This window comes from Saimiri boliviensis, chromosome 7, assembly GCF_048565385.1.
Source record: "Saimiri boliviensis isolate mSaiBol1 chromosome 7, mSaiBol1.pri, whole genome shotgun sequence".
Classification (NCBI taxonomy): Eukaryota; Metazoa; Chordata; class Mammalia; order Primates; family Cebidae; genus Saimiri; species Saimiri boliviensis.
Window position 1 is genome coordinate 32,793,878 of NC_133455.1, and position 26,871 is coordinate 32,820,748.

Here is a 26,871-nt window from a genome sequence, read left to right on the forward strand (position 1 = left end):
CAACTTTGGCTCTTGTTATTTAATGTGCCAATAAAGCATATCATGTAATATCACAAATATTTCCATAAACTTTTGATATAATTTATTTCCATTGCTCTCTGTATTTTATTTTGTGCACTTAAAAAATCTATTTTGAGAAGTCCATAGGCTTCCTCAGATACCAAAGAGGTCCATGGCACAAAAAGGCTAAGGATGCTGGAGTCTAACCCAGAGTAGGTTTGCTGCCAAAGTGAGGTCCTGTAAGTATTCAAATACAAAGAAATGTGTTTTTACAATTTTCCATGAGGCACTCTCTCTTCACCTCCCTTTCAGGTTGGATACTTTTATGGGCAGAACCTGATCATTTTACTAAGAAGAAAAAGGCTTGTACAAAAGGGGGCAGAACCCGGGATGGCTGTAGGCCAGAAGTGAAGATTCCAAAGTCAGACAAATAAGGGGGATATCTCTTTATACTCAGTAGAAATGTGGAGCTGAGTAGGGGTGAGGCCCAGGTGAGCTACATGAAGAAGGGTTGGGATAGACTCCCTCTGGGAGGCAGAGGTTGCAATGAGCCGAAATTGCACCACTACACTCTAGCCTGGGTGACAAAGTGAGATCCTGTCTCAAAAATAAAATTAAATAAATAGAGTCTTCCAGGGCCGGGCGCAGTGGCTCAAGCCTGTAACCCCAGCACTTTGGGAGGCCGAGGCGGGTGGATCACGAGGTCAAGAGATCGAGACCATCCTGGTCAACATGGTAAAACCCTGTCTCTACTAAAAATACAAAAAATCAGCTGGGCATGGTGGCGCGTGCCTGTAATCCCAGCTACTCAGGAGGCTGAGGCAGGAGAATTGCCGGAACCCAGGAGGCGGAGGTTGCGGTGAGCCAAGATCGCGCCATTGCACTCCAGCCTGGGTAACAAGAGTGAAACTGTCTCAAAAAAAAAAAAAAGAGTCTTCCCTAGAGCTCTTTAGTTATTTACAACATTTTACAAAACAACGTAGTTAAAGAATAAGGCTAATCTATAATCAGAGAAACAAAGGTTACAGCTGCCTAGGTTATAGCTGCCTGTTTTTATGACTCAAGTGTTGTAACCACATTCCTTGGCTGAGACTATTTTAAAGTTCCAACAATTCATATTTGGAATTATTTTCTTTTTCTTTTTTAAAACATTGAGACAAGGTCTTTCTCCTTTGCCCAGGCTGAATTGCAGTGGCATGATCTCAGCTCACTGCAGCCTCTGTGAGATCAAGTGATCCTCCTGCCTCAACCTCCCCAGTAGTTGGGATCTCAGATGTGAGCCACCATACCCACCTAATTTTTAAAGTTATTTGTAGAGACTGGGTTTCACCCTGTTTCCCAGGCTAGTCTTGAACTCCTGAGCTCAAGCAATCCTCCCAATTCAGTCTCTTAAAGTGCTGGAATTACAGGCATGAGCCATCGTGTACAGCCAGAGTTACTTATTTTCGCAGTGGAAAGTTTCTTTGAGCCAAGTTTGAGAACTGCAACCCTGAAGACATAGATTTAAGTTTCCTTGAATATATGCTCCAACTAGAAGCAGTTACAATTGGTTTTGTTTTGTTTTTTGGGTTTTTATTGAGACAGTGTTTTGCTGTCATCCAAGCTGGAGTGCAGTGGCGTGATCATAGCTCACTGCAGCCTTGACCTGCCGGGCTCAAGCAATCCTCCCTCCTCAGCCTCCTAAGTAGCTGGGACTACAGGCTCACACCACCACTCCTGGCTAATTTTTGTATTTTTTGTAGAGTCAGGGTTTCACCATATTGCCCGGGCTGGTCTTGGACCCCTGGGCTCAAGCAGTCTACCCACCTCAGCCTCTCAAAGTGCTGGGATTACAGGGAAGAGCCACCAAACCTGGCCTTAAGTGGGTTTTTAAAGGAAAAGAGAAGGAGCAGTTCTTAAGTTGCTTACCAAGAATTTATATTGGTTTATTAAAATAACATAAGCTATTTATTGGCTTTATGGTGCTCTTTGTATCAGAAATTCCAGGAACATGAAGATAATGAATGAGGGTACATTGTGCAACTTGTGGTAACATTTTAAGTAATTTGGGCCAGGCACTGTGGCTAACACTTGTAATCCTAGCATTTTGGGAGGCTGAGATGGTAGGATCACTTGAGGTCAGGAGTTCAAGACCAGCCTGGCCAATATAGTGAAACCCCTTCTCTACTAAAAATACAAAAATTAGCCAGGTATGGTGGTGTGCACGTGTAGTCCCATCTGTTCAGGAAGCTAAGGCAGGTGAATCATTTGAACCTGGGAAGCGGAGGTTGCAGTGAGTTGAGATTGTACCATTGTACTCTAGCCTGGGCATTGCAGCTAGACTTCGTCAAACAAAACAAAACAAAACAAAAAAACAGGCTGGGCGCAGTAGCTCACACCTGTAATCCTAGCACCTTGGGAGGCTGAGGCAGGTGGATCACAAGGTCAGGAGTTCAAGACCAGCCTGGCCAAGATAGTGAAACACTGTCTCTACTAAAAATAGAAAAATTAGCCAGATGTGGTGGCCTGTGCCTATAATCCCAGCTACTCAGGAGGCTGAGGCAGAGAATTGCTTGAACCTGGGAGGCAGAGGTTGCAGCGAGTCGAGATTGTGCCACTGCACTCCAGCCTGGGCAACAGTGTAAGACTCTATCTCAAAAAATAAAAAAGAAAAGAAAAAACAAACAAAACTCAAACATTTTTAGTAATTTGTCAGCTAGTCTGGAAACTACAGGGAAAGAAAGAAAAAACGAAAATGCCTTTAAACAATTAACCCTAGACATGGGTGGGAGAATGTGAGTTATGTCTTATTCTCCTGTCACTCTGGGTCTAACAAATTTTACATACCTCACATTTTCCAGACTGCTCTGAGCTACTTTTCTTTCTCATAGTCATTCTATTTTCTCCAACTTAACATTAAAGTTATAAGATCTCAAAAAAAAAAAAAACTCAAAAACTAAAGTTATAAGATTTCTTCAATCAAGTAAAGAATATTTTGCAAATCTTACAGTGCAGCCATTATTTTTCTATTTATCTCTCATCCTTTAAAATATGCCATTTCCAGGCCGGGCATGGTGGCTCATGCCTGTAATCCCAGCACTTTGGGAGGCCAAGGCAGGCGGATCACCTGAGGTCAGGAGTTTGAGACCAGCCTGGCCAACATGGTGAAACCCCATCTCTACTAAAAATGCAAAAAATTAGCTGGGCATGGTGATGCTCTCGTGTAGTCCTCAATACTTAGGAGGCTGAGGCAGGAGAATCGCTTGAGCCCAGGAGACAGAGGTTGCAGTGAGCCAAGATCACACCACTGCACTCCAGCGTGGATGACAGAGCAAGACTCCATCTCAAAAAAAAAAGGTCTTTCCATCCTGTCTCTCCTGTTTTTCAGCCCTTTTCTCATTTAAGCTTCTTTTTCCTTTCCTCATCACTTACATACTCTTTGATCAAGATCATTCTTGTTCTTGGCTTACCATAAATTGTAAACCAGAATTTCCACCCAAAACCTCACAAAATTTCCACTGAGAAATCCTCAGAAAGCCTTAAAGGCAAGAAATTAAACAGGATCTTATTTCCAAAACTGCCTGTCCAACTATATTACTTAACTAATGGTGTGTCTCAAGCAAATAACCTCAATTACCTTCAATGTTTATTCATAATTTAATCTCTGGAGTGTGTCCTTCACCTTCTTCCACCTCTACTGATACTGTCTTACCTCTCACCTGAAATAATGCCACCACCACCTCAATGCCCTTTCTGCGTCCATTCTGTTCTCCATCCTCTGAACTGACAGCATAATTGTAAATATTTTTCTAATTCAGAAATATGAACATCTTCCCCAATTCACCTATCATAGAGATCTTCAGGACTATTTCCTATAAAATAATGTCCACATATTTACATTTACAATCTCATCTCCCTCCAACTCTTTTTTTTTTTTTTTTTTTTTTTGAGACGGAGTTTTGCTCTTGTTGCCCAGGCTGGAGTGTGATGGCACGATCTTGGCTCACTGCAACCTCTGCCTCCTGGGTTCAAGTGATTCTCCTGCCTCAGCATCCCCAGTAGCTGGGATTATAGGCACCTGCCACCATGCCCAATTAATTTTTTGTATTTTTACTAGAGGTGGGGTTTCACCATGTTGGCCAGGCTGGGGTCGAACTCCTGACCTGAAGCAATCCATCTGCCTCGACCTCCCAAAGTGCTAGGATTACAGGTGTGAGCCACCAGGCCAGGCCTAAACTCATTTTATAGTCTTGTGCTGGTGAATGTTTAACAACTGTAGGAGAAAAAGCCTTGTTTTCTTTGTTGTAAATATTGTTATCATGGCTGATTTCAAACTACCCTTGTGTACAAATAGAGTCAAAGTCTATAAAATATTTGAACAGATTTATTCTAAGCCAAATATGCGTGACCATGGCCCATGACACAGCTCTCAGAAGGTTCTGAGAACATGTGCCCAAGGTGGTAGGCGTGCAACTTGGTTTATACATTTTAGGGAGGCATGAGACATCAATCAAATATATTTAAGAAATACACTGGGCTCGGCGCGGTGGCTCATGCCTTAATCTCAGCGTTTTGGGAGGTGGGTGGATCACAAGGTCAAGAGTTCACGATCAGCCTGACTAACATGGTAAAACCCCATCTCTAAAAGAAAAAACAAACAAACAAACAAATACATTGGTTTGGCCGGCTGCTCACGCCTGTAATCCCAGCACTTTGGGAGGCTGAGGCGGGCGAATCGTGATTGAGCTCATCCTGGCCAACATGGTGAAACCCCATCTCTACTAAAAGTACAAGCAGCAGCCGGTGTGGTGGCACACGCCTGTTATCCCTAGAGCTACTCGGGAGGCTGAAGCAGGGAAATCAATTGAACCCGGGCGGCGGAAGTTGCAGTGAGCCAAGATCGCGCCACTGCACTCAAGCCTGAGTGACAGAGCAAGACTCGTCTCGAAGAAAAAAAAAAAACACAAAACCAAAAAAAAACCATTCTGAGGAAACGAAAAAGAGAAGTAGGATGTGGAAAGGTAAGTCAGCGACGGGTCAGCGACGGAGGCAGGAACAAGCCCGCGGAAGGGAGGAAGGAGGCAGGATGAAGGCCAAGAAGGTTAGTGGATTGGGAGTCAAGGGCCCAGTGACAAGGGGGCTGCGCAGGACCCTGGGTCGCAGACCCCCCGCCCCCGCCCCCGCCCCCGCCCCCGCCCCCGCCCCGAGCCCGCCTACAGCCGGCGTTGGCCCCGCCCCGCCTCGTGCCGGCCCCGCCTGGCGCCGCCCCGCCCCCGCCCTCCCCCGGGTCTCTTAGGTGATGCTGCAGCCAAGATGGCGCCGACAGCAGCCGTGGCGGTCTGAGCGGGATGCTCCGGGTTCTCGGCGGCGGCTGTGGCCTTGGCCGGGGCCTCGGGTCTCTCCCGGTCGTGAGCGATCGGCGCCTCTCTTCCGGGCTAGCCAGGATAGAGGGGAGACGGCCACGAAGAGAGTAGGCAGTGAGCAACAGGACGAGAGCGCGGCGCCTCCTGCCTCGGCACCATGGCCGGGATCATCAAGAAACAAATCCTGAAGCACCTTTCCAGGTCAGTGAGCGCCTTGGGCGTTGGGGCCAGTCTGCCTCCGCCCCAGCCCTAACTGGAGTCAGCCTGCGGCTTCGGGGGCGGCGGCGACTGGCGGCTGTGCTGCAGACGACCTTTGGACTTGCCGCTCCGGCCGGGGCAGAGGTCGCGGCCCGGATTTCTCGTCGCTGGCCGCTCCCGGGGCTGGCCTCGCGAGTCGGGCCCCTGACGCGTCTTCTCCCCCGGCAGGAGCGCGGAGCGCGGCGGGCTGGGATTGCTCCCGGCGCGGCGTCTGGGGGCGTCCGGAGTCCGCTCAGCTGTACTGCGCGGAGGCTGGAGGTGGCCTGGCGTCACCCAGGTGCCTGGTTGACGTGCTGGGCTCCAGGTCGTGCTCGGTGCCGGTTCCCCGTGAAGCAGAGCGGTTCCGTTAACCGAGGGTCTGGCGCTGAGTGGACTCTCAGAGAAAGCTGTGTTCTCAGTGAAACGTTAACCTTGTGATTGTTTTGCATTTACCCCACCTTGGCGTTCCCGCTCTGAGGCATCAGAGGGTGTGCCTGTTTGCACAGTTAGGATTTGTTTTATGTAAATAAGCGGAGTTCGCAGCTTTGGCAAGTTCTTTCTGGAGTCAGATGAGACCCACATCATTCTTGCTGAACAGTTGTTTTTGGTTTTTGCTCTTTTTCCTCTGAAACTCTAAAATTCAGAGGATTAACATCTGTGGTAATTAAACCCAAGACGTCATTCTCTCCATTTCACAACGTGGTTTTAGTCAGAAACATGACTCAGTAAACTGGCAGTTTGTTACTGCTCTTGGCTTCTCCATGTTTGTCTGAAGACACAGGCTAAATGTAGGATCTTGTTCCAAGTTGTTACCAGCAAACTCAAAGCTCTTGGTTAGGATCCCTTTCTGTTCTAAGTTAATTTTAACTAATTTTGGGGAGACACTCGGGTATGATGATAGATTTGTATAGTAAACATAATTCTTGATTTGCCAGATTGTCTTATACCACAGGTTATGTATTGGGAACAGAATTCCTACTTCTGTGATTCAGCAAATATTTTTCTCATTTATAATATTGAATAAGATATAACATTTTTTTTTTAGAGTAGCGTGTGTGTGTGTGTGTGTGTGTGTGTGTATGTGTGTAGTGTTATTTAAACTCCTGACCTCAGGTGATCTGCTCTCCTGGGACTCCCAAAGTGCTGGGATTACAGGTGTGAGCCACCACCCACTCCATGAATATGTATTTCTTAAAGTTATCACTCATTGGAAAGTTTCTTTTAAAAAGTATATGTGTATATGGTCCAATCCTTAACTATCTTATTTTGGTAGGTTTTATCTATTTTTAATGTATGTCCTCCAGCTTTTCTCATACCCAGCTCCATAAGAAAATTAAGATCTGCAGAAAATGATTTGAATGCCTATTTTTTCACTCGTCAAAGGATGATGCTGCATAGCTAGTACCATTCTGGATGCTTAGTAGAAAAATTAATTCAATCAACAAATAGTGTATTATAGTTTAATTCTTTTATAGAACTCCATTTGAGAGGGGCTTTTAAAAATTACGAGCATGCATACCAAAGTATAATTAAAAAAAAACTTAAGAACAAAGATGTAATGGCTTCCTGCATGAGATGGACAACACCCACGTATTGAAAATTGAGTCCTTAAGGTTAGCTTTTATTATTTTACTAATTTTTTTTTGAGACGGAGTTTCGCTCATTGCCCAGGCTGGAGTGCAATGGCCACATCTTGGCTCACTGCAACTTCTGCCTCCTGGGTTCAAGCGATTCTCCTGCCTCAGCCTCCTGAGTAGCTGGGATTACAAGCATGCACCACCACACCTGTCTAATTTTGTATTTTTAGTAGAGGTGAGGTTCCTCCATGTTGGTCAGGCTGTTCTGAAACTCCCAACCTAGGTGATCTGCCCAGGTCGGGCTTCCAAAGTGCTGGGATTACAGCCCGGCACCCAGTTCTTAGGGTTAATTTTTAAATCTGTATGATTTCTAATAACTGTGTGGTAAATAGTGTGAGGGTTTTTTTTCCTCAGAGATGAGTTTTGGGACAATTGAGTTTTCAGTTATTTCATATTTCGAAACATCCTTACCTCAGGTGACTAAAGAGTATCAAATTCTTAGTTTTGGTTTATTAATCTTACTGCTAATTGTTGTCATCCACAAAAAAAAATAGTTATTCATAAATCTAAAGGCAGCTTGTAATTGACAAAACAAGGCAGGTGTTGTGATAAAGTTACTCAGGTAGGAATGAACTTTTGAAATTACCTGGTTCAAGTTTAATTTTATAGAGTATCCAGTAATGAATATGTCACTACATTGACCACTGGTCTGGGATACAGTATAATACAGTTTACCTGGAAATAATTAAACATATTACTTTCTAATACTAAGGCATCATGTGAGGCCTGTGTATGCAACCCATTGCACCTTCTCAAAGGAGACCCTTTCTAACCACAGAGTTAAAAATTGTGAGCCCCCATACCACCAGTCCTCTTACTTGTGTTTTCTCTGTGGCACTCATGCTTGTCTGTCATAACACATATTTATTTCTTTAGGTATTTATTTGTCTTTCTCCACCTGAATGTAAACTCTATGAGAGCAGGGATTTTTGTCTTGAGACTGGCATAAAGTACGTACTCAACAAACTTATTTGTTGCATGAATGGATATATAACACGAATGGGCTTACTCTCCCTTAATGTTGCCCTTTTTTTTTTTTTTTTTTTTTTTTTGAGACAAGTATCTCACTCTATTACCCAGGCTGGAGTTCAGTGGCATAATCTCTCAGCTTACTGCAACCTTCGCCTCCCGGGTTCAAGTGATTCTCCTGCCTCAGCCTACCGAGTGGCTGGGATTATAGACATGTGCCACCACACCTGGCTAATTTTTGTATCTTTAGTAGAGATAAGATTTCACCATCTTGACCAGGGTGGTCTTGAACTCCTGACCTCGTGATCTACCCACCTCAGCCTTTCAGAGTATTGAGATTACAGGCATGAGCCACTGTGCCTGGCCTACTGACAATATTCTTATAGATTTGGGCCTGACCAGTTTCCTGTGGCTTTAGGAAGCAGTAAGTAATTGAATCATTAAATAAATGTGGTGCCTTTGGAGTCCTGGAAAATAAGAAGGAAAATGACCTAGTTCTTATAGAGGTTTATATGAGGGGTCAATAAGGAGGAAGGAGGAAGACTATGAACCAACATGAGAAAGAGCTCTTGCTCTTAGCTTTGAGGTTGAAATATAGTGTAGTTGCAAGATTAAAACCATCTTTGCCTGGTTGAAGGGACTAGAGAAGCTAGTATATTGGGAAAGTATGAAAGAAGAATTGTTCTTAAGAGATTAACAAATACTGAAGTCAATGCTAAACTATTTGAGGAGTGTAAATCTAGGTACTTGTTTCTTGCTTAATTGTTAGTTTGTATTCCAGGCATCTCTTGAGTTAATAAAAAGTTTATCTACTTGAAGAATCTGGAATGAGGACAAGGAGTGTCTTGGTAGGACTGGAGGGAGGTTAGAGTAGTGACATTTTCCCGAAGTTAAACAGGGAAAGCTTTTGAAGGAGAAAGTGCCCAGATTCAAACTGTAATAGGACTGAATGTATTTTGGGAGGATTTTCTAGACTAGTTTTTCACACAGGAATAGAAAGTTCTAAAGAAAAGTCATAACAAAAGTGAGAAAGGAAATAAAAGCAGAAGCTACCTTTCAGCTCAAGACCTGTGTGTGTTTGTGTGTGTGTGTGTGTGTGTGTGTGTGTGTGTATGTACATGTGTGAACAGGCACCTGCAAATCAGCAAAGTGGGCGTATATTCAATTAAGCCAGGACCTGAAAAGGGGCAGGGCAGTTTGTGATACAGACACTCTCCTCTCCCGCCGTCCCTCCCTTAGGCTAAGGGCATACTGTGCTCTGCACAGGGTTTCCTGGGAGTGATAGTTGACTGGGCAGACATACACCTCACCTGGGTGGAGTCATTATATAGTTTAGAGCAGCAGTTGTCAACCAGGGTCAATTTGCCCCTTAGGGGACTTTTGGCAGTGTCTTGAAATATTTTTAAGTGTCAGGACTTGGAGGGGAGGGTGGTACTACTGCCATCTAGTGAATGGAGGCCAGGGATGCTGCTAGACATTCTGTTAAGCACAGCATATTCCCCTGCAACAAAGAATTATTTGCCAAGAAATGTCAGTAGTTCTGAGATTGAGAAACCAGTTTAAAGTGTACATGTGTGTGTCATATGATTGAGCTAGGGTTCTGTGCTAGAAGTTGTTTTGCCTGCAAACATCAGAAACCCGATCTATTTAAGTACAAAGGGAAATGTAACAGAAAGCAGAAGAATATCTGAACAGCCAAACCAAGGAAAGAACAGAAACCAGTCAGCTCTTAGAATCTCATTGGAAGAGTTCTTGGACCTTCATCTTAAAGTAGCATTAGGGTTTTTTAACTTCGGTACCATTGGCATTTTGAACTAGATAGTTCTTTGTTATGAAGGCTGTTCTGTGCATTGTAGGATGTTTAATGTCTCCAGACATTGCCAAATGTCCCATGGGAGACAAAATTACTCCTGATTGGGAGCTACAGCTTTAGAGTGCTGGCCTATTTTCTATAATTCCCAGTCTCTGATCTCACCTGTCAGGTGTCAGAATCCTGAGAGAGAGCTTTTGTGATCCAATTTTGTCTGTCCATGGTTCAATTAGCAATGGTAAAGGGTTGTACAACAAAAATATGGTAATGGGAATGGCTGTTTTGAGTTAGACTTGTTGCTCCATTTGTCATCTGTCATAGGCACTGAACTAAATTAGATTTCCAAGGGCCTCATTTGCTATCTTAAGGAAATTGAACTTTATCCCGGGAATGAAGAGAGACTACTAATAAAGGTAAGAGGGATATGCTAATTAAAGCAGTCTAATTTTTGGAGTCTAGTGTTTAGGAGAAATATCTGGGGTGGAAATATGAGGTCTACAAATGGACTCTGAGTAACTTAGGTAGAAAATGGGGTCAGGTGTGGTGGCTAATGCCTGTAATCCAAGCACTTTGGGAGGCAGAGTCAGGTGGATTACTTGAGCCCAGCAGTTTGAGACCAGCCTGGGAAACATGATGAAACGCTGTCTATGAAAAACACAAAAATTAGCAAGTCTCATAACCTGGTCTCAAAAAAAAAAAAAAAGAATATTCATTATGGATATTCAGAAGGGTTAAACATGTGCAAGATTTTGTGCCTGAATGGCAAAGTGGTGAGAGGGATTAGAGCGCCTCACTTTGTGTTGATGGGATAGGCCACTAGACTGAGGATATATAGGAAGGGGAGGAGAGGGCAGCAGCTGATAGCCTGGAGGGAAAAGGAAGGAACCATCAAAGAATTGGGAATGCTATCTAGGTGGAAGAGTAATGGAGTAAAGGAATGAGATAATTGGAAGGATTGGAGATTTTTTCTGAAACTGTCACTTTGAAGTTTAAGATTTTAGAGGTGAAGTGGATCTGGTTTAGGAAAAGCTACCTGATGTGGCCATAGAAGTGAGTTGCTGAAGAGAAGTTAAGGTGCATATAACTGGAGAGCAATATGGCTTGTTCTAAAATCTTTCCAGTACTGACCACTCCTAAAAGGAAATGCAGTGTAGCTTATTTAGTCTGCAAGCCATTTTTTTTTCCTTTTTTTTTTTTTTTTTTTACAAATGCTAACCTCACATCGTTATTGATAGTCTAATTATTCGCATCCTTCACTTTTATGGTAAAACTCAGTGAATAATTTTTGAGAACTTATGTATTCCAAGTTTTTGAACACATATATGTCACACATCTCTAATGGGCATTAGATGTACAAACATGAGTAAGACGTTGTTTCAGTTTGTGGGAAGCTTCAGTGATCCCTATTCTAACATAAGAAGCGTGTAAGTATGATCCCTAACTGTAACCTGTTTCTAAATTGGACTACTTGTCTGGCATTGTGGGTGATGTGAAAAAGAAAGAAAAAATTTTTAAAAATCATTTTTTTTTTGGATTATAAATTTACTTGTGTAGGTTTGAGGGTTTTTAAGGTAAATTGATAGCATTTACCTTTTTTTTGTTGTTTTTTGGTACAGAGTGTCACTATGTCACCCAGACTGGAGTGCAATGGAGCAGCCTCAGCTCACTGCAACCTCTGCCTCCTGGGTTCAAGCAGTTGTTTTGCCTCAACTTCCTGAATAGCTGGAATTACAGGCACACACCACCATGTCCAGCTAATTTTTGTATTTTTAGTAGAGATAGGATTTCACCATGTTGGTCAGGCTGGTCTCAAATGCCTGACCTTGTGATCCACCCACCTCAGCCTCCCAAAGTGCTAGGATTACAGGTGTGAGCCACCATGACTGGCCAACAGTATTCACTTTTAAATAATCCTTATTAATGTGGATTTTGACACTGTATATACTAGTTGTTTATTTAAAATAATTTACTGAGTGCCTGCCTTGTACCAGGAATTGTACCATACTGCTGGGGATGTAGCCGTTAACACACTAGGCAAAGATCCCTGCCCTCATGGAGTTTACATTTTAATCACAAGTAGATAGTAAGTACATAAATAGATGAAATACATAGTACAGTATATTAGTGTGTTAAATGCTACTGAAAAAGTAACACAGGGAAAGGGGATGGGAAGTATAAGAAATCGGAGATGGAGTTGGCTATTTTAAATCTGGTGATTGGGAAGACTTAATGGAGAAAGTAATATTTGAGGCTGGGTGTGGTGGCTCACACCTGTAATCCCAGCACTTTGGGAGGCTGAGGTGGATGGATCACAAGGTCAGGCATTCGAGACCAGCCTGGCCAACTTGGTGAAACCCCGTCTCTACTAAAAATACAAAAATTAGCTGGGCATGGTGGTATGTGCCTATAATGCCAGCTACTTGAGAGGCTGAGATGGGAGGATTGCTTGAGCCCAGGAGGCAGAGGTGGCAGTGAACTGGGATTGCACTATAATCCAGCCTGCAGAGTGAGACCCTGTCTCACACACAAAAAAAAAAAAAGAAAGAAAAGAAAAAAAAACCCACAAAGTAATATTTGAGAAGAGACCTGAGAGGGATGGTGGGAACAAATGCAAAGGCTCCAGAGTTGGGAACTTGTTTGATATTTTTAAAACATATGAAGGTCACCAATATAGGTGGAGAGAGTAAAGTGAGAAGAGGAAAATGAGTTCAAAGAGAAAAGGCCCAGATCATTTGGGACCTTGTAGTGACTTTGTCTTTTACTCTGAGATTGAAAGCCACTGGGAGGCCTTGAACCAGATGTGTGGCGGGCATCTGTAATCCCAGCCACTCATGAGGCTGAGGCAGGAGAATCGCTTGAACCCGGGAGGTGGAAGTTGCAGTGAGCCGAGATCGGGCCACTGCACTCCAGCCTGGGCAACAGAGCAAGACCCTGTCTCAAAAAAAAAAAAAAAAAAAAAAAAAAAATCTAACTTTCGAGAAGATCAGGAGTTTGTTTAGATATGTTAATTTGGATGAAAGTTAGATTTTTTTTTTGACACAGAGTCTTGCTCTGTTGCCCAGGCTGGAGTGTAGTGGCCCGATCTCGGCTCACTGCAACCTCCGCCTCCTGGGTTCAAGTGATTCTCTTGCCTCAGCCTCCCGAGTGGCTGGGATTACAGGTGCCTGCCACATATGTGACTAACTTTTTTTTTTTTTTTTTTGTATTTTTAGTAGAGATGGGGTTTTGCCATGTTGGCCGGGCTGGTCTCGAACTCCCGACATCAAGTGATCCACCTGCCTCAGCCTCCCAAAGAGCTGAGATTATAGGCCTGAGCCACTGCGCCTGGCCTGAATGTTAGATATTTAATTGGAGATGTCCTCCCTTTTATTTGTCATCTAATTTAGACTAAGATGTTTTAGTCTGACAACAATGAAAATATATTTGTGGTTATCCTTTCACTTATGCAATAAATAATTACTGAAAAGTGAATTGTGACTTGAATTTTCAGGGGTGGGTTTTTTGGTATTGTTGTTTTCCTTTTAAGTGCATGCACTACAATAGTCCTCCTCCATGGGCAGCACATTTCAAGACCTCCAGTGGATACCTGAAACTGCAGATAGTACTGAACTAACTATATGTATATTGTATTTTTTTCTTTATATACATCCCTCTGGAATTTAATTTATAAATTAGTCATGATAAGAGATTAACAAAAACTAATAATGAAATAGAACAATTAAACAATATCTGTATATTGTAATAAAAGTTACGTGAATGTGATCTCTCTCTTTTTCAAACTATCATACTGTACCACTAAAACCATGGAAAGGGAAATCTTGGGTAAGGGAGGACTACTGTATATAGTGGGTGTCTTTTTCTTTCAGATTAATTTCCAACTGAAACCACATACTGATTCTTGTTGGATGCTTGGTCTAGGATATGTTGCATTATTAGCATCCTAGAATCCAGGAATCAGAAGGGATTTGTTCCTATGCCAGAGAAGGAAATTATTAAAACGTTGACATTTGTGACGTGTCCAAGATCTCACAGATAGTGCTGAGTGGCAGAGTCACTGATCTAGTACCCTTTTCATTTGATTTTCCTATGCTACCTGTTAGGGTGTTTCCTACCCGCTTCCACCCCACCTCAATAGTTTGCTTTTTTCTTTACCCGGTTTTCAACACTACTCTTACTAAGGTGTTTTACCATCCTGCTGCAGTATCCTTTAGGAGATTCTTTTATGACTTGAGAATCATTTGACTCTGAAGTCCTTTGAAGTTGGGGGAATATAACATTTTGACTCAGCAATTCTTCAAAGTTGGGGGATGTCCCAGACCATTTTGTGTTGCTATAAAAGATTACCTGAGGCTGGGTAATTTGTTTAAAAAAAAAAAAAAAGAGGTTTTATTTACTTACTTTTGAGACAGAGTCTCACTCTGTTACTCAGGTTGGAGAGCAGTGGCGCAATCTCAGCTCAGTGTAGCCTCCACCTCTCAGGCTTAAGCATTTCTTCTGCCTCAGCCTCCCTAGTAGCCAGGATTACAGGCATGTGCCACCACACCTGGATAATTTTTGTATTTTTAGTAGAGACGGGGTTTCGCCCTGTTGGCCAGGCTGGTCTCAAACTCCTGGCCTCAAGTGATCCACCTACCTTGGCTTCCCAAAGTGCTGAGATTACACTGCACCTGGCCAACAAAAGAGATTTATTTATAAAGAAAAGAGGTTTATTTAGCTCATGGTTCTGGCTGAGAAGTTCAAGGGCATGATGCTGGCTTCCAGATAGGGCTTTATGCTGCATAAGAACATAGTGGAGAAGGTAAAGGGGAAGTAGACATTTTAAGAGGGGAGAACCTGAAGGGTGGCCTGGTTTTAGAACAACCTACTCATGTGGGAACTAATTTATTTTCTGTGAAAACTTACTACTGCAAGAACAATACCAAGCCATTTATAAGGAATCTGTCCCCGTGAGCCAGACTCTTCCCACTAGACCCCACGTGATCCCAACACTGTCAAATTGGGGATCAGATTTCAATATGAATTTTTTTGGGGGCAAATAAACCATATTCAGACACTACCAGGGCAACACAAGTTCTCTATTTTTTTCTTTTTATTGAATAATTTTCCTTTTTTGCAGGATTACGCTTTGCCTTGGTACTGCAGTTTGAACACTTTTTAAATAAGTTGATCTCTTATTGAATACATGCATTTTAAATTCTGCATATTATATGCTTAGGATGAATAATTTTTTAATTAAATATTGGTATGTAACAGTGGGTATTAGTGGCTGGAGTTCAGTTTAAATGTAAGTTACAAGTGAAAGACTTTTGGCTATTTCCATAAGTGAAAATTAAGTAGTTATCATATTAAAATCAAATTATTCAAATAAAATTGAAGCCAGTGTGATTCACGGTATAATTTATTGTTTGTTTTTTCAGACATTAGACTTACTGATAGTTTGTTTGACAATTTATTGATTTATTTTGAGATTATTCTCAGCCATGATGAATGTTGTATATAAATTTTGAATTTTCATTAGTCATCAACTAGGCTGACTTTGAACTTTATGTGTATATATTCCTTTTCTACCCAGAAATACTGCTAAGAAAGAGATCTCTGGCTTCTTTTTACCACTGCTAGTATAGCATCAAAGGTTTTCCTCTGCTGTAGTCTATATGTCTCACTCTGTCACCTGGGCTGGAGTGCAGTAGTGCAATCTCCGCTCACTTCAACCTCCGCCTCCTGGGTTCAGGTGACTCTTCTGCCTCAGCCTTCCAAGTAGCTGGTACTACAGGCACATGCCACCACACCCAGCTAATTTTTGTATTTTTTTTTAGTAAAGACGATGTTTCACTATATTGGCCAGGCTGGTCTTGAACGCCTGACCTCGTGATCCACCTGCCTCAGCCTCCCAAAGTGCTGGGATTACAGGCATGAGCCACTGTGCCCAGCCAAAAATTTTTAAAAATAAATTTAAAAAAATTATTTTTTTAAAGTTTAATTAATTTATTTTTGAGACAAGGTCTTGCTCTGTCACCCAGGTGGAATGCAGTGGCATGATTACTCTTCACTGCAGCCTCGACTTCCCAGGCTCTGGCGATCCTCCCACTTCAGCCTCCTAAGTAGTGGGAACCACAGGTGTGCACTACCATGCCTGGAAGTTATTGTATTTTTGGTAGAGATGGGTTTTTGCCATGTTGCCCAGGCTTTTCTCAAACTCTTGAACTCAAGCAATCTACCCTCTTTGGCCTCCCAAAGTGCTGGGATTATGGGTGTGAGCAACTATTTGTAAATCTTTTCTGTGTACTTTTGTTGTTAGGGATGAATATTTGGGAATAAACTTTGTGACACCAGAAAATTCAGTGATTTTAAGATTTTACAAAAAACTATATATATATGTGTATATATATGTATGCATTTTTTGAGATGGAGTTTCATTCTTATCACTCAGGCTGAAGTGCAATGGCATGACTTCTGCTCATTGCAACTCCCATCTCCTGGATTCAAGCGATTCTCCCACCTTGGCCTCCTAGGTAACTGGGATTACAGATGTGTGCTACCATGCCTGGCTAATTTTTTTGTTTTTAGTAGAGATGGGGTTTTACCATGTTGACCAGACTGTTCTCGAACTCCTGACCTCAGGTGATCAGCCCGCTGTGGCTTCCCAAAGTGCTGGGATTACAGGGGTGAGCCACCACACCTGGCCAATATTTTTATATATTAGATTGTGTTTTTGTTCTAACTTACTACTTTTTTTTTTTTTTTTTTTGAGATGGAGTTTTGCTCTTGCTGTGCAGGCTGGAGTGCAATGGCACGATCTCAGCTCACTGCAACCTCCACCTCCTGGATTCAAGGGATCTCCTGCCCCGGTAGCTGGGATTACAGGCATGCACCACCACACCTGACTCATCTTGTATTTTTTGTAGAGACAGTTTCTCCATGCTGGTCAGGCTGGTCTCGAACTCCTGACTTCAGGTGATCCGCCTGCTTTGGCCTTCCAAAGTGCTGGCATTACAGGTGTGAGCCACTGCACCTGGCCCCAAGTTGTTACTTTTGCTGTGCTGCAATTTTATGTATAACAGAAATGCACTATAAAGAGGGGCATCCATAAAATGTAAGATTTATTTTTAAAGAATACAGGTATTGAGTATGATTTTGATTATCTCCATTAGTAGATTGTTCATTCCTACCAGTACTTAAGGAAGGGTCTGTAAAATATACAAATAAAATAAAGATGTAAGAATGTCTTCTGGAAACAGTCTGGTAGATGGATGAATAAATAGAATTCAGGATATGTGAATCTTATGAGAGAGTCACAAGCAAAATGCTATGCAACCTTAACAGAAAGAGAGACAGTGAGACAGAGGTGGTCTGAATGTCTGAGAAGCTTGTGAAGAAATAATTTAAAAGGCCAGGTTCAGTGGCTCACACATGTAATTCCATTGCTTTAGGAGGCTGAGATGATTGGATCACCTGAGGTCAGGAGTTCAAGACCAGCCTGGCCAACATGGTAAAACCCTGTCTCTACTAAAAATACAAAAAACGTATCTGGGTGTGGTGGTGCACACCTGTAATCCCAGCTACTCAGGAGGCTGAAGCAGGAGAATCACTTGAACTCAGGATGTAGAGGCTTCAATGAGCCAAGATTGTGCCACACTGTACTCCAACCTGAGCAACAGAGTGGGAGTCCATCTCAAGAAAAAAATAAAGGACATAAATGACAGCTTGAGAGTAATAAAATAGTTATTAAATCTGTTTTCCTGGACTAGGGCATGTATACAAAGGAAATATTTATGGCAAATATCCAGAGAAGTTAAGGGTAATTTTTTAGGTCCTCCAAATTTGATTGCAATTTAACTTTTCAGTATTACAGTTTTCTCCTTTGTTTCTCACCCATCTTTTGTTGTCTTATTCCTGCAGCCTAATTTTCTGCATCTCTTCATAATAGGCCATCTTCTCTCAGCTTTATTTTAGTACTACATTTTTCCATGGATAGCTTTAACGAGGACAATCATTGGTCTTCTCCATTTTAAAAGTCCTTTAGGTCTTAAAGCATATCCTGTTTATTTTATTAAAACAAATGCTTCATTTTTTGTTGTGCAGATAGTCATCACTTTAAGGGCAGAATCGCCCTGGTATGTTTTAGAAGCCAGGGACTGTACTTCTCTTGTTCACCATTGTTACTTTAGCATCTGCCACAGGACTGCAGTACATAGTAGTTGTTCAAAAACAGTTTTAACTGACCAGAGAAACAAATTTGTACTACTTTGTCCCCCATAGAATACATAGAACATAAACTGGTTGCCCTGAATACATTTTTGGCAGGTTTAACTAGTTGACTCATATCAAGAAAATTTAGATTAAAAACTTTTTCCCCCCTACTAATACTACAGTTTTTCCATTTATTTTTGAGTATATAGATATGGCCTATTGCTGGATATCTCTTTGGTTTTTGGATTTTTTTTTTTATGGGTAGCTTTATGCCTCAGTATTCTCGGTGAAATGAGGATTACAGTTAAAAGTGGGGCTTTTGGCACTTAAACCAATTTGATAATCTGTTATGTGTAGATTGCTTGCTTTATAGATTGCTTGTCTTAATTGATTTCATTTAATGTAAATTATACAGTTCAGCCTTTGTATAACTTCTACAACATAGTATCTTGTTTTTGTTAATTAACATTTTAATATAAAATTAAAAAGATAATTTGAATGTAATTGGGGAGTAGTAATAACAGTGATAGAATGAAGAAAATCCTAGACAGTTAATTCATCTTAGAATTTTGGCAGTTTACCTTTAGTTAATCCAGTGTGAAATGCAACTGTATTTTTTTTCCAAAGTGCACCACAGCTAAATTTTGTTATCATCATTCCTTTCCTCTTCCTTCCCTTAAACTTGCTCCCTTCTGTGTCCCCTGTGTACCCATTCCCTGCAGCGTTCCCTGCTGGCTGTGGTGGAGATTGGTGTGCTGTGAATTGCATAATCACCCAAATGAGTACCAGAGGAGTCTAAGAAACCCTGGCAACTGACTGCTTGCTTTCACCAGGAATAGGGACCTTTTTCTGAATTTCCTGCCCTCAGGTAATACTTTTATTCCCCATCCTTTTTTTTTTTTTTTTTTTTTTTTCATTCTATAAATCCAAGTACTTCATATGCCCCGAATAAAGATACTTTGAGAATATTTTCTTACTGTTTTAGTTAGATACTTACTTATTTCGTTTTCTTTCCTATGTAGCTAGAAGCTCATAAAATTCCTCTCTCAGAGTGTTTTCTCTTTTTTTTTTTTTTTTTTTTTTTGAGACGGAGTCTCCCCTGTCATCAGAGTGTCTTTTCTAATAGGTAAGATTTGGCAATATATTTAAAGTTATAACCAGCTCTTCCTCATGTTGCAAGAGAGTTTTTTAACTTCCTGCAAGCTATTTGTAAATAGTAGTTAGCATTTGATCTACTTTTTTTTTTTTTTTGAGACGGAGTTTCGCTCTTGTTACCCAGGCTGGAGTGCAATTGCGCGATCTCGGCTCACCACAACCTCCGCCTCCTGGGTTCAGGCAATTCTCCTGCCTCAGCCTCCTGTGATCTACTTTTAAATGAACAGGTAGGGCTTCTTAGTTTAATATAATTAGTGAGGTACATAGGCTCCTTTGATAAGGAGGATGTTTTGAATAATTCTTTCATTCATCGTTGAGGGATTTAAGAGTTTATTTTGTGTATTTTTTTGTTTGTTTGTTTTTTTGAGACGGAGTTTCGCTCCTGTTACCCAGGCTGGAGTGCAATGGCGCGATCTCGGCTCACCGCAACCTCCGCCCCCTGGGTTCAGGCAATTCTCCTGCCTCAGCCTCCTGAGTAGCTGGGATTACAGGCACGTGCCACCATGCCCAGCTAATTTTTTGTATTTTTAGTAGAGACGGGGTTTCACTATGTTGACCAGGATGGTCTCGATCTCTTGACCTCGTGATCCACCCGCCTCGGCCTCCCAAAGTGCTGGGATTACAGGCTTGAGCCACCGCGCCCGGCCTATTTTGTGTATTTAATGTTAGTTATAATCTTTATCAAAGAGATTGAAATAAGTCTCACAAATAGCATTACAAATGGATTTATTGTTGTTATTATTAATTTTGAGGCAGGGAGATGGTTGAGGGATAAGGTGTTGCTCTGTTGCCCAGGCTAGAGTGCAGTCACAACTCACTGTAACCTCAAACTCCTGGGCCCAAGTGATCCTCCTGCCTCAGCTTCCAGAGTAGCTAGTACTACAGGCACAGACCTCATTTCTGGCTGAGTTTTTAAATTTTTATAGAAGTGAAGTCTCATTGTGTTGGCCAGGCTGGTCTCAAAACTCCTGGGCTCAAGCAGTTCTCCTACCTAGGCCTCCCAAAGTGCTGGGATTACAGGTATGCGCCAGCACGCTCTGCCAGGATTCATCTTTGAAGAGTATAAGAGGTTTACCCTATTCTCTTCTACCTCTTCTGCTCTTTTAAAAATTTCATTATCAGGGAAAGCACTTATGTTATAAAACCAGTGAAAAACATAGAAATTCATATCACTGAATACTTCTAATTCTTGGGAAATTTATCTACATAAATGCTTTGAACTTCCAAAAGTCTTGTCGTAAATTGTTAATTAGACACCATGAGTAGAATTGTGCAACTTATTACATACTTACCTTGAGAGTAATGGAGAATTGATAAACTTGTTGGCTGTATGCTAACTAGCAATTGTATAGGTCTAGTGACCTAAATACTGTTTTCTGTTCTTGTCTGCATTGATTCCATGCTTTCATTTGGGAACCTGGATTTCAGAATTCCAAGGGAAAGGTATCAAGCTTTAACCTCAGGTAGCAACCTTTGAGATTCACTTTAGTATATTAATAATTAAGGTCTTTTGTTGTTTATAATGGCTTTCAAGGATGGTTCTGATTTTGTGTATACCTCTCGAAAATCCTCTGAGACATGCTGGTGAAGTGTAGTCACAACTATAGCCCTTTGTTTTTTCTAGATTATACCTCCTTAAAACATATATTTTTTCTGGCCTGATTTATGCTTAGCTTATTGAAGGTGAAGTGTTATGACTATATTCCAAGTTTTAACCATACCTATCCATGTGTTTATTCAAGTCATTTACCAAGATTAATTACTTTTTCTTCTTTACCTTCCTGTTTTAATCAGTCATTATTACTTTTTATTGAAATAACTATTGAAATAATTTATTGAAATAGCTAGGTCCTTTATCCTGAACCTGGGATAGAGCAGGCTGCTTGGAACAAAGTAGTTATCAGTAAGATTTAAATATCTCTCCTCATCAGATTTCATTAATTATTTATTGCATTAGTTGTTGCAACTAAATGCTAAGTGTTTTCATGTCGTTTGGGTTTTATATTCTGTATTCCATCCTTGGCACTGTTAAGAGAAAGATGTTTCCAAAATACTAATCTTAACATTTAATTTTTTGCTAAAAATCTTTTAATGGCTCCTATTGAAGCTTTCTTTTTTTAATAAATTTTGTGTATAACATTTGCATTTTTGTACCCAAAGAGATTTTAATATAGAATTTTACTACGTAAAATAGACAAAAGTAGAGCCTCTCTGGTTGAATCAGCAATTGTTGGGGTGGGGGGTGGTTCCTCCGACATATTCTTTCTTTTTTTTTTCCTCCTCGAACCTGGGTTGACTGAACCATGAGCAGTCTTCTAGGGACACTGTGGGAACAACACTGATGTTTAGGATAAAACCCATATTCCTTGGCATGGAAAACAAGAGCGCTTCATGATCTGGCTTCAGTTGGCTTCTCAAGGCATATTGTTTCTTTCCAAACTACCAGATGCCTTATCTTACATCTGTGCCTACTGTATGTGACCCTATAATCTTGAACATGCTGCTGCCTCTGCCTGAAATGTCCTTCTCTCTGCCTTACTCACTTGGCAGAAACTTACTCTTAAAAACATAGCTTGAGTGCTGCCTGCTTTTATGAAGCCTTTCCAAAGTCTTCTTTACTATTTTCTTTATTTTAATAGATACAGAGTCTCACTCCTTTGCCCAGGCTGTTCTTGAACTCCTGGGCTTAAGCGATCCTTACACCTCAGCCTCCCTAAGTGTGGGGATTACAAGTGTGAGCCACTGCACTCAGACATCTTCTTTACTATTAACAGAATTGATCTTTGCCCTTTTCCTTGTGCCTCCATTTTATCCTGTTATCATTTTTATTATCTATCACATAGTACCCAGCATATAGTAAAATCATAACAAATTACAGTGATTTATTTATATGCTTGCTTCTAATATTAAAATGTGAAGTTCTTGAAAACAGTAACTATTTCTTATTTAAGTTTCCCAAGAGGCTAATGAGTGACTGGCAAATAGTAGGCACTCAGTTTTTGCTATGTAGGATATATGTCTAGTTGTGTCAGATCTTTGAGTATTTCAATAAAATCTAGATGCCTAGATTCTATTCCATTCCCTCCCCTTTCCCTCCCATTTCCCTCCCATTCCTCTCTTCCTTCTCCTCTCCCTTCTCCTCCCCTTCCCCTCCACTTCTCCTTCCCCTTCCCCTCCCCTCCTCCCTGGTCTCATTCTGTTACCCGTGCTGGACTGCTATGGCATGATCACAGCTCACTGCAGCCTTGACCTTCTAGGCGCAAGTGATCTTCCTGCGTTACCCTTCCAAGTAGTTGAGACCACAGGTGCACGACTGTGCTTGGCTAGTGTTTTATTTTTCCTAGAGGTGGGGGTCTCCCTGTGTTTCCCAGACTGGTCTTGAATTCTTGACCTCAAGTAATCCTCCTGCCTTGGGCCTCCCAAAGTGTGGGGATTCTAGGCATTAGCCACCATACCCAGCCTGATGTCCAGATTTTTTTTTTTTTTTTTTTTTTTTTTTTTTTTTTTTTTTTGAGACGGAGTTTCGCTCTTGTTACCCAGGCTGGAGTGCAATGGCGCGATCTCGGCTCACCGCAACCTCCGCCTCCTGGGTTCAGGCAATTCTCCTGCCTCAGCCTCCTGAGTAGCTGGGATTACAGGCACACGCCACCATGCCCAGCTAATTTTTTGTATTTTTAGTAGAGACGGGGTTTCACCAAGTTGACCAGGATGGTCTCGATCTCTCGACCTTGTGATCCACCTGCCTCGGCCTCCCAAAGTGCTGGGATTACAAGCTTGAGCCACCGCGCCCGGCCCTTTTTTTTTTTTTTTGAGATGGAGTCTCACTCTGTTGCCCAGGCTGTAGTGCAGTGGCATGATCCATATCCACTGCAGCCTCTGCCTCCAGGTTGCAGCGATTCTCCTGCCTCAGTCTCCCCAAGTAGCTGGAATTTAGGCATGTGCCACCATGCCTGGCTAATTTTTGTGTTTTTAGTAGAGACGGGGTTTCACCATGTTGGCCAGGGTCATCTGGAACTCCTGACCTCAGGTGATCCACCCATCTTGACCTCCCAAAGTGTTGGGATTACAAGTGTGAGTAACTGCGCCTGACCTCAGTGCCCTGATTTTAATGTAGGGTCTACTCACTCTATTTTTTTGGCAGGGTCTCTCTTTGTCATCCAGGTGGGAGTGTAGTGGTGTGATCATAAATCAGTGCAGCTTTGAACTCCTGGGATCAAACAGTCCTCCTGCCTCTGCTTTCCAAGTGGCTAGGACTACACGTGTGCCACCATGCCAAGCTAATTTTTATTTTTTTTTAAATATTTTGTAGAGACAGGATCTCTGTGATGTCCAGGCTGATTTCAAACTCCTGATTTCAAACTTCAAGCAGTCCTCCTGCCTCAGCCTCCCTCAGTGCTAGGATTACAGGTGATGCAGCCTCAAACTTCTTGGCTCAAGTGTTCCTCCTGCCTCAGCCTCCCAAGTAGCTAGGTGTACAGGCATGTACTACCATGCCTGGCTAATTAAAAAAAAAAAAAATTTTATAGGGATGGGGTCTTGCTATGTTTCCCAGGCTGATCTCAAACTCCTGGCTTCAAGCAGTCTTTCTGCCTTGGCCTTCCAGAGTGCTGAGGGTACAGGCATAAGCCACAATGCCCAGCTTTCCTATTTTTAAAAACACTGTGTGGGCCAGACAAATAGTATCTGTGGGCAGAACATAGCTCACAGACTGCCAGTTTGGAGTCTTTCATTCTTTAAATGTTTATTTGGAAAAACTGGTTATATGAGATTGAGTTTTTTAATTGCACGAGTAACTACAAAAATAACCAAGCCAAACAGACTCTGTGTAAATTGAGAATGCGTTTTTTAAAAAAGGCAGCTTAAGCCATTGGGAGCATACTTTGATTCTTGTTCCATTAACATTGTAGGTTTTATTAAAAAGAACATTTATGCCTTGACATTAATCGAACCCAAAGAGCCTGTCAGTCAGAAGTTCTGGAGACCCGGACTTGTAACAATTTTGGTTGGGGAGGACCAGGGCTGTGGGGGGCAGTCTTGAGACTGAGCCTTCACCATGTAGGATGTGGGATCTGATACCATCTCCAGGTAGACAGTGTCTGAACTGAATTGGAGGGCATTGATGTCCACTGCTTGGTGTGTTGGGGAGAAAACTCCACACACATGGTTACAGACTTTTCCTGTGTTGATGATTATTGTTGTGTGAGCAGAGGAACAACATGGTTAGAGAGTTTCCCTATATACCACAGCACTCAGTTCCTTCTAAAATACCATATGTTTAAAAAATTTATTATTTATTGTTTTTGGCTCCGTCTGCCCTGACTATAGTAAGCCCTACAAGGCAAAGATCTTTCTTTGTTCCCTGATACATCCCAAGCACTCAGAATGGTGCCTGCCACATAGTAGGTCCTTAGTGAATATTTGTTGAATATACAACACCTTCAATCTGTCAGACACTCTGCTAGGGACTGAGAACAAGGTCCCTGCTCTTCTGGAGCTGATCTTAGAGTTGGGGAGTGGCAAACATGAGAGAAGGCAAGTAATTGCAAATTCTGGTAGACCACGAAGACCAAAGTGGATGAAGTGAACAGAACATGGGACAGGAGGAGAGAGGAGAGAATCTGCTCTGAAGGGATGATGAGTTAGGTTAAACCTAGGAGGTGAGAAAGATGGGAGAGTGAAAAGCATGCCAGGCACAGGGAACTGCATGCCCAACTGTTCTCAGGTGAGAGGGAACTTGGCTTTCTCTAGGAACAGACAAAAAGAAGGCAAGGGATCCTAAGGGAGATGATGCAAGGGCTTATGGGCCTTGGGGAGTTTGGGGTTTATTCAAAATGTAGTTGAGAAGAGAGCTCTTGAAGAGTTTTCAGCAGGGGTGGGGCATGTGGGATTTGTGTAAAGCAGGGAGCAAACTACAGCTCCAAAGGCCTACTTTGGCTCACTGCCTGTTTCTGTAAACAAAGTTTTATTGGATCACAGGCACACCATTAGTTTTCTTAGGAGTTACAAAGGCAGAGTTGATGAAAAACAAATAAAAATAAAAATAAATGTCTGTGCCTGGAATATATGCTAAGTCTTAAAAATGTACATTGAAAGCTCCTTGAGGGTAAGCGTTGCCATATATTGCTACAATGCTCAGTAAATATGGTTGAATTGAAAATTTATCAGCATGATAATAGAATGGTAACTGATCCTGAAATACCTCTTAAATTACAATTGTAAGGTTTGATTATAGTCTGGGCTCTTCCTTAGTGTGACCTTCAGCATTTAACTTAACCTCTCCAGGCTTCACATTCTCTGCTATAAAATGAGCAAGTTGATTAAATTATTTGAAATTCTTTGTAGTATGAGGACAGCCTATGGCTCTACTTTTTTTTTTTAACCTAAAATTGCTTCTAATATCTTCATTAGATGGCAGATGCAATGGGATGATTTTCAAAAGGCCATAATTCTAATACCTTATATATTTGTATTCCCTTGTATTTTATTAATAGTTAACAAGTTCATTTATTTTCATTTATTATTTGACATGGAGTCTCACTATGTTGCTCAGGCTGGTCTGGAACTCCTGGGCTTAAGTGATCCCACCTTAGCCTCCTGAGTGTCTTGGATTACAAGTAGGCACCATCATGCCTGGCTAACTTCATTATTTTTTAAGTTATGTACATCTGCCCATACATACATGTATATATTGTATGTATGTATCCCATTTGAACAACTTTATTAAAATATAACTGATTTATATGTAGTAAACTACATATATTTAAGGTGTACGATTTGATGAAAAAAATTTTTTTTGAGACGGAGTTTTGCTTTTGTTCCCCAGGCTGGAGTGCAATGATTCAATCTTGGGTCACTGCAACCTCAGCCTCCCAGGTTGCAGTGCCTGCCTCAGTCTCCTGAGTAGCTGAGATTAGACGAGTGCCACCATGCCCAGCTAATTTTTGTATTTTTAGTAGAGACGGGGTTTCGCCATGTTGGTCAGGCCAATCTCGAACTCCTGACCTTAGGTGATCCGCCCTTGGCCTTTCAAAGTCCTGGGATTACAGGCATGAGCCGCCGAGCCTGGCCTGATGCAATATTCATATGTATGTACTCATAATACCATTACCATAATTAAGAAAATGAATATTCACCACTCTTAAAAGTTTCCTCAGCCTTCTTTGTAATCCTCTCTCTACTGCCTCATTCCTGGGCAACCTCTGATCTACTTTCTATCACTCTAAGTTAGTTTGCATTATCTAGAATTTTATGTAAATGAGGTAATATGGTATGCATGGTTTTTTTTCTGGCTTCTTTCACTCAACATTAATTGTTTTGCAATTAGTTTATTTTGTTGTATGCATACCTTCTTATTGCTGAGTATTCTATTGGGATATGGCATTTATCTATTGATAGATATCTGAGTTGTGTCCATTTTTCAACTATTAGAAATAAAGCTATTACAAACATTCATATATAAATCTTCACAAGGATATAGGCTTTTCTCTCTCTCTCTTACATAATTGTATGTGCTATACTTTCATATGAAGGA

General features: G+C 41.6%; 1 protein-coding gene across 3 annotated transcripts in view; it reads left to right on the forward strand.

The window, feature by feature from the left end:
* Positions 1 to 4,756: 4,756 nt before the first annotated feature.
* BLTP3B (bridge-like lipid transfer protein family member 3B) overlaps positions 4,757 to 26,871 on the forward strand; it is an 85,979-nt gene continuing 63,864 nt past the window's right edge. Inside the window, exons 1-2 of one of the 3 annotated variants that reach the window (XM_010340204.3) lie at positions 5,266 to 5,543; positions 18,908 to 19,053. Coding sequence is in view for 1 of the 3 variants with exons in the window: in XM_003929597.4 (XP_003929646.1) it covers positions 5,500 to 5,543 (44 nt within the window). In the remaining 2 variants the exon portion in view is untranslated. Of the gene's footprint in view, positions 5,081 to 5,264; positions 5,544 to 18,907; positions 19,054 to 26,871 lie in introns of those variants that run through there. The other 2 variants (XM_074402361.1, XM_003929597.4) reach the window with 2 other exon arrangements.